Consider the following 8,667-nt stretch of genomic DNA (forward strand, 5'->3'; position numbering starts at 1 on the left):
TTCACCATCCATGATGATGTTTTCCCCACCATCTTGAAAAGCATAGAAGTGGCTTTGATACCATTTAGAGACTTACCATGAGGTTACCCATCTTTGTATCACTCGCATCTGAGCACGCTTAACTGTGCAGTTTTCATTTGCTCCACAACTTATTTGGTGGTATCTGAGGTCTGGTATTTCTTATAAATCCAGCATCTCTCATGTTCACCGCCGATGTGGGATTTGCCTAGAGTATTACAATTGTCGTTTACAGTTTTGAAATGATTGATGTTAGGCTGTGAGTTAGATCGTTATGGTAGGTTTTCGTTGCCCTTTATAGATCACATTAATAACGGATTGTTGACATAAGTACCCATCGCAGATGTGCCCTCGCCGAGAAAAGATTGAAAAATATGTGTGGGAATTTTATCCTCAAACTTTAGACGGTTTACAGACAAAAGTACCCTTCGCGAATGGGACCTCACAACAAACAACTAAAAGTCTATATGGGAATCATATCTGAGATTTCATCCTCAAATTAGCGATGGGACTTTCGTCGGACTTACTTGCTTCGCGTGTCTGTCAGTACTTCGTCGATGATGATTTCCTCACGTTATGGTATCCATCAACAATCGATTGGTAATCAAAGACTGATTAACGACTTTCTTTTTTTTCATTTTTCTTTTTCTCTAATTTTTGTGTGTAATAATGGTAGTTTCATTATTCAAACGGCAATAATGATGGCTTCATAACAAGTGAATGCAAGGTATCTACGTATTAGTATATTTGCCAAACGGCTAAAATACTAATAGGTTGCTTCAGGTGTCTGTCGATGATGATTTCCTCACGTTATGGTAATTAACGACGTTTTTTGTTTTTTTTGTTTTTTTTTTCTTTTTCTCTATTTTTTGTTTATAATAATGGTTGTTTCATTGTTTTTCGAACGGCAATAATGGTGGTTTCATAACAAGTAGCTTTCTCTAAATATTCAATTAGTATTTGGCAAAGTGTGTTATATTAAAATAAGAATTAAACTAGGGTGTACATATTCAGACACCTTATTCCCTAAATCCACACCCTCCTATACGCTTCGTATAGGGCTATACGAAGCGTATAGGGTTGCTTTTCCCGACCAACTTCTGCACCTCGTACAACGTCACATCAGTCAACTTATACGGGGAGTCTAGGCCTGTACGAGGGGCCAATACGAAGGCCCTTAGACGCCTCGTATAGACCTATACGAGGCGTCTTGGACTGACCGATTTGACTATGAAGAGACTATGTCTGACATGACTTAAAGGCATACGGGGAGTAAAGACCTATACGAGGCGTCTTTAGCTCCCATAAAATGCAACCTACAGTGCGTTCTTGGTCCACATCCGAGGTTTCAACAAACAAACACTCACATTCTGTTTGTTCTTTTATTTGTGTTTGCGTTATTATCATCCCGGAGTGTTGAAATGTCATCATATTGGAACGGCAACTATATCTTCGGGCAATATTCTAGCGAAAATTGGAGGCACGAAAGCGTTCCGGTAACAGTTATTAGCGTAAATGTTTTAATTACTTGTTGTTTTCGTTTATTATTTACTAATGATGATACGGTTGTCTATTTTGGAGGAGTCTGGCGTTCCCGATTCTAATGAGCAAGAGGAGGTTGTGTCTAGTATACAAGGAAAACAAAACAGCCCGTTTCTAGATTTGAACAAGCATCCTCCTGTTGATGAAACAGCCCGTGTAGATGACTCATACCATGCTAGTGGATACGGAGGAGACGGTGGATACGGAGGAGACGGTGGATACGGAGGAGACGGTGGATACGGAGGAGACGGTGGATACGGAGGAGACGGTGGATACGGAGGAGACGGTGGATACGGAGGAGACCGTGGATACGGAGGAGACGGTGGATACGGAGGAGACGGTGGATACGGAGGAGACGGTGGATACGGAGGAGACGGTGGATACGGAGGAGACGGTGGATACGGAGGAGACGGTGGATATGGTGGATACGGTGGATACGGGGGATACGGTGGATACGGAGGAGACGGTGATCATCAGCAATTCATTTCCCCGGGCACTCCTTATGTTCATCAAAACAATTCGGACGTTGGAGGATATGGTGGTTATGGTGGATATGGTAGATATGGTGGTGAAGCACCTCCCATTCTGGACAGTCTGTACTTAAAAAAGACGGTATAAATTACTATTTTATTATTAATATTTTATTATTATTATTATATTATTATTATTATTATTATATTATTATTATTATTATTATTATATTATTATTATTATTATTATTATTATTATTATTATTATTATTTTATTATTATTATTATATTATTATTATTATTATTATTATATTATTATTATTATTATTATTATTAATATTGTCGATGTTACAAGTTTTCAACTCCTTAGATGAACTAAAGAAACGGATACAAGAAATAGCAAATGCGGATGGTTTCGTTATTGTCACCCGTCGATCAAAGAAAATCGGGGGAAGAACCGGGAGGGTATGGCTTGAATGTGATCGTGGTGGTGAGCACCAGAGTACAGCAACACTTAGAAAAGCTGGAAGCAAAAAAACCGGTTGCCCGTTTTACCTGCTAGCTGTCCGAAACCACCCGTATGAAACCTGGGAGATAAAAGACGGAACAATTGAACATAACCACGAACTTTGTGAGGACCTGTCGGCCCACGCGTTTGTGCGAAGGTTTACTCCAAGCGAAATGAAACTGATCGAGCAGCTGACAGCTCAAAACATGGAGCCGCGCAAAATATTTCAAACGATAAGGAAGCAGGACCCCGACAGGTTTCATGTTCAGAAAGACGTTCAAAACGTTGTAGCGAAGATTAGAGCCGAACAAAGACAAGGATTGACTCCCATGCAGTCACTAGAAAATGTGCTGATGAAGAACGACTTTATTTACGAGATCCGGGAAGAACCCGGAACAGAGATCGTAACAGAGATCTTCTTTCTTCATCGGGACTCGAGAGTCTTGTGGCGTGCATTCCCCCACGTCATGATGATCGATGCAACGTACAAGACAAACATATACAATATGCCCTTTATCCAGATTGTTGGTATGACGCCTACCAACAAATCGTTTATTATCGCGCATGCCGTTGTTAGTAAAGAACGGGGTGATAACTTTGTGTGGGTGCTTGAGAGGGTTAAGGCAATGTTGGATGAATGTATGGAGCCACGTGTGATTTTAACGGATAGAGACCTAGCCCTTATGGGCGCGTGTGCTAAAGTATTTCCAGACGCCTCCAGGCTTCTTTGCAGGTGGCACATACAACAGAATGTTATGAAGCACTGCAAGGGTGCCTTCACAGACGACGACTGGAAGACATTTTTGTCATTCTGGGGTTCATTGATTGAGTCTCCATCCATACCCATCTACGACTACCACTTGCGCAACATGCGAAAGCGACTTGTGGAGTGCAAACGTTCTAGTAAGTTTTTCTAATAACATACGACTCACCTATGCAAATTTTATTAAATTATTTTTACTTTTTAGGAGTCTTCAAATACGTGTACGATAACTGGCTAAAAGACTATAAGGAGATGTTTGTCTTTGCGTGGACTGATAAGAGGCGCAACTTTGGTAATCGTACTACAAACAGAGTTGAGAGCCAACATGCCAACTTAAAGAGATACGTCGAAGATAGGAGCTCGCTGGACCGTATAGTTGGTTGTGTCCGGGATATAGTTGAGACACAGTTCGGTGAAATAAGGAAGACTTTTCGAGAAAGCATCGAAAAAACAATGAAACACCACAAACACCCGATGTTTCAACACCTACTTGGAAAAGTATCCCACAAAGCCCTTGACTTGTTGCATGGAGAGGCAATTAGGAGGCTAGATGTCTTGGAGCGCTTTAATTCATCATGTGGTTGCCAAATGTGGCACAGCTGTGGGTTGCCCTGTGCTTGTAGGATAGAAAAGTACATGCGTGAAGGTAATAATTGTTGAACGTACAACACTTGTGTGATATATTTCCTTTTTTCATTTTACTTAAACAATATTGTTTTTAACCGTGCAGAGCGTCCGATTCAACTCGAAGACATAGACGTCTTCTGGCGGAAACTTAACTTCCAAAGTTGTAAATTGATAGACGACTCACTTGACGTGGTCGAAGAGCTAGATGTTGTTAGACAACAATTACAGTCGCACCCCCCAGCTCAGCAAAAAAGCCTGCTTTCAAAGATTAAAGCGGTGTTGACTCCAACGAAATCTACCAAGAAACCACCGGTTGTCCAACAAAATACTCGTGGCCGACCAACAACAAAGCAGGTACAAGAAAGGTTGGACGAGGCCTCTCGTATAGATGAAGAATTGAGGAGAAGCTCCTTCGGTGATGCAAACACGTGCTTTGAAGGTTCACGACAAAGTAAGTACGATAAACCTCGCCACAGCTCGTACGTTCCGTCTCAGGCCTCACAACAGTCGGTTATAAGGTCCCAAAAACCCAAAGCGACCCTAAGCCGTTCAAAGAGTTCTAAGAAGAAAGAGACACGAGATGATCACGGTTTTCCTTTAATCATTGGGGACGAGTACGTGGGAATCATCGAACGGTTTAAGTCTGACATTCCGCCAGTGTTCCATCCGTACGTCTCGTGCATACGAGATGTGATGCCGGACGGTCATTGTGGGTTTCGGTCTGTGGCTGTGGGCTTAGGGATGGATCAGAGTTCATGGGGGCTTATTAGGAGGGACCTTGTCCAAGAAATGGATCAGAACGAATCGATCTGGTTCCCAATATTTGAAGCATGGGCTGATGGTTATTTTCACACGCATCGTCAGGGCCTAATTTGGGATTCAGTGGCCGGTTGTGGGGAGAATCACTGGATGGACTTCCCCTTTGCAGGACTTCTTATTGCACAAACGTACGGTATCGGGGTGCACCTGTTAACGACAACCATGGGTGCGAGTTCCACTTACTTCCCAATACTAAGTCCTCCGGCTAATCAACAACCATTATTCATAACGCTTACACATGTTAACGAGAACCACTTCATACATGTTAAGCTGGAAGGGGATTATCCTATGCCACCAGCACACGGGCTATGGTTGACCCACCGAAGACCCCATACAGAACAATGGGAAGATATGTACTTGCCACGTCTAGAATGGTATACATCGATAATGAATCCTCGGCCAAGATCAAACCCCAGTCTTAATTACATAGATAGTTACACGGAAGAATGATTTTTGTAATTAATAGTATTTTATTGTAATTAATAGAATTTTTTTGTAATTATTAGTATTTTATTGTAATGAATAGAATTTTTTTGTAATTATTAGTATTTTATTGTAATTAATAGTATTTTTTTTGTAATTAATACTATTTTTTTGTAATTAATAGTATTTTTTTGTAATTAATAGTATTTTTTTTTATAATTAATAGTATTTTTTTGGAATTAATAGTATTTTTTTGGAATTAATAGTATTTTTTTAAATTTTTCTACAAAAAAATACAACTATACGCTTCGTATAGGACTAGACGCCTCGTATAATATTGCACAAAAGACCATTTAGCCCCTGATATGCCCCCAATCTAGGCTTATTCCAGGGGCTCAAAGGTAATTATACACCAACCAGACGCCTCGTACAGACCTGTACGGGGCGTCTGTTTGAGCGGGATTTTGAAAATTCAATTTTTGAATATCTGAAATTCAAAATTTGAATTTTTTGAAAGTGGACGCTTCGTACAGACCTGTACGGGGCGTCTGTTTGAGCGGTTTAAATTTGAATTTTGAATTTGAATTTTGAAAAGCTTTTTGGTTAATTACTATTTTACCCCTGATATGCCCCCAGTATAGCCACTAAGCAGGGGCTCAAAGGTAATTTCAAAGATGGACGACTCGTACAGGTCTGTACGAGGAGTACAGTTGAGGCGGTTACTTTTTCCCCATTTCTTTTTTTAATTACTAAAATGTATTATTAAATTACCATTTTGCCCCTGTTTACCCCTTAGTATAGCCTTTTATCAGGGGCGAAATGGTAATTAACCATTTCAGAAATATCTTTTTGGAATGGTTAATTACCATTTTGCCCCTGATAAAAGGCTATACTGAGGGTTAAACAGGGGCAAAATGGTCATTTATCAAAAAGCATATACGCCTCGTATAGATCTATACGAGGCGTCTAGGCTTCGTATAACACAGGGGGGGCCTAGACGACACAGATCACACACACAAACAAAAACACACACATATACGCTGCATTCTGATCTATACGCCTCGTACGTATTTCAACCGTATTTTTGAAGAATCGAAGCATCACCGGTACGTATTTCATCCCGTAGTTAAGTATTTTTGTCTCGTTTATGCCTTTAGACCGTAGGTTTGCCCTAAAAGTTGAATTTTGTTGGGTTTTGGGGGTTTGAGGTTGATGATGATGATGAACTTGTAGAACAGGACGCCGAGTATAGCCCTATACGAGGGCTATACGAGGGTCTTTTTTTTTTATTGTTATTGTTATTAATATTATTATTGTTATTAATTATTATTATTATATTATTATTATTATTATTATTATTAAATATTATTATTATTCTTAATTATTGTTATTGTTATTAATATTATTATTATTATATTATTATTATTATTATATTATTATTATTATTATTATTATATTATTATTATTATTATTATTATTATTATATTAATATAATAATAATAATAATAATAATATAATAATAATAATAATATTATTATTATTATTATATTATTATATCATTATTATTATTATTAATTATTATTATTATTATTATTATTATTATTATATTATTATATCATTATTATTATAATTAAATATTATTATTATTATTATTATATTATTATTATTATTATATTATTATTATATTAATATTATTATTATTATTATATTATTATTATTATTATTATATTATTATTATTATTATATTATTATTATTATATTATTATTATTAATTATTATTATATTATTATTATTATTATATTATTATTATTATTATTATTAATTATTTATTTATTTATTATTGTTTTATTTATTATTGTTTGTATACGTATACAGTATTTATTATGGAGGACGATCTGATGCCGGGCGGTGACATTCAGATAGAGCCGGTTCAGCAGGGTCCACGACGTAGACAGCGGCCGCCTGTGGATACGCTGCAGGGGCATCCGTATCTAGAGTTTCCCGACGGCACTGACGCCGCCCGTCATTGCCAGAAGCTTAGGAGGATGCACGTTGGATCGCATGCATCGATCGATTGGGATGCGATGGAGGAGATTGCTGAGACGCCGAGAGTGCGTCGGTTTATACCTATCGATTCGCCGTGGCATCGTCTTTTTGACTTGGCGCACAGGCCGACCTACAGGGAGCTGCTGGTCGAGTTCCTTTCGTCATTCACATTTCACCCTCCTGGGGAGCCAGTGCAGCTTCCGTACCCAGGTGCTCCCCATCCGCCTGAGATTTCTTTCAGGCTTGCTGGCGTTATGCGTTCGATGACGCTAGCAGAGTTTGCGGTGCGTTGTGGTTTATACATGCAGGAGGAGATCGAGACTGAGATTTACACAGCGGGGCTAGTGGTGGTTGAAAAACCCACTCTTGTAGGGTTTTGGCAGGTGATTGCGGGGGCGGATCATTGGGAGCATGATAAGTCGAAGGGGAGGGTGTCGTTTGTTAGTGACCCACTATACAGGTATGTACGTTTATTATTGCAATTATTGTGATTATATGCACTGCTTATTAATCTCTGTTTTTGTATTTCGCTAACACTATCTGCAGGTATCTGCACCATTTGCTCGCCACTTCTATATCAGCGCGCGGCTACAGCCGTGAGTGGTGTACGACCACAGATCTTTTTTTCCTATATTGTTTGTTGTATAGGAGGCCATGCGCGCTAGCACACGGTCTAGCCCAGTACTTCGCCTCCGGCCATCACCGGCAGGAGCGCGGATTTTTGTATGGCGGGGCATACGTGACCGTCATTGCCCGTTCATTGGGCCTCGTACCACAGCAGGACCCACATCTACGGACGCCGGCCATCATGCCGACGCGGATGGGTATGCAGTCGCTATGGGGGATGAGGGTTATCAGGAGGTTCCCCGTTGGCCCGCGGTTTAAAAACCGCGACGGGGGCGTATGGAGAGAGGAGGCCCTACCAGAGCATTTCGAGCCCGTTCATCCTCCTGCAGATCCTGCTGATGTAGTGCCCATGGAGGACCCTCCGGAGGATCTAGACGGTGCAGCGGAGCCACAGCCACCGCCACCTGCCGGGGCACCTCAGTTTCCACGTCACGTTATTCGAGGTGGTGCCCCAGGAGCTGCGCTACATCCGGATGTACGAGCCAGGCTTGACAGGCTCGACGATTTGGTAGGTTGGCTGGTACGGGCGGAGCAGGATAGACGAGAGAGAGAGGGATTACCCCCGATACCGCTTCCACCGGTTCGAGCTCCACATCAGCAGCACCAGCCGCAGCAGCAGCACCAGCCGCAGCAGCAGCATCAGGATTCAGATTCGGATTTGGATGCATAGACCTGTTGTTGTTTTTATTGTTATTATGGATGTACAAACTTATCTTATATATTTTTGTTATGGATGTAAACAGTTATCTTATATATGTCATATTTATGTTTGTTTTCAGTTATTCATTCGGTTACTCAATGATTGTTCTCTTAAATTTAGATAA

At 40.2% G+C, this 8,667-nt stretch overlaps 1 protein-coding gene across 1 annotated transcript; it reads left to right on the forward strand.

Moving 5' to 3' along the window:
* Positions 1 to 1,995: 1,995 nt before the first annotated feature.
* Positions 1,996 to 8,667, forward strand: LOC118485862. The gene is made up of 5 exons (XM_035982365.1): positions 1,996 to 2,172; positions 2,385 to 3,441; positions 7,046 to 7,676; positions 7,763 to 8,351; positions 8,623 to 8,667. Exons 2-5 carry the CDS (start codon positions 2,712 to 2,714, stop codon positions 8,665 to 8,667), a joined length of 1,995 nt encoding a protein of 664 aa, XP_035838258.1. The 5' UTR covers positions 1,996 to 2,172; positions 2,385 to 2,711.

Source organism: Helianthus annuus, chromosome 13 (assembly GCF_002127325.2).
Source record: "Helianthus annuus cultivar XRQ/B chromosome 13, HanXRQr2.0-SUNRISE, whole genome shotgun sequence".
Taxonomy (NCBI): domain Eukaryota; kingdom Viridiplantae; phylum Streptophyta; class Magnoliopsida; order Asterales; family Asteraceae; genus Helianthus; species Helianthus annuus.

Coding starts and splice junctions, on each gene's coding strand:
- LOC118485862 (XM_035982365.1), top strand. CDS start 2,712: ATGAAACTGATCGAGCAGCTGACAGCTCAAAACATGGAGCCGCGCAAA. Junction 3,442..7,045: donor TGTGGAGTGCAAACGTTCTA/GTAAGTTTTTCT, acceptor ATACGTATACAG/TATTTATTATGGAGGACGAT. Junction 7,677..7,762: donor GTTAGTGACCCACTATACAG/GTATGTACGTTT, acceptor CACTATCTGCAG/GTATCTGCACCATTTGCTCG.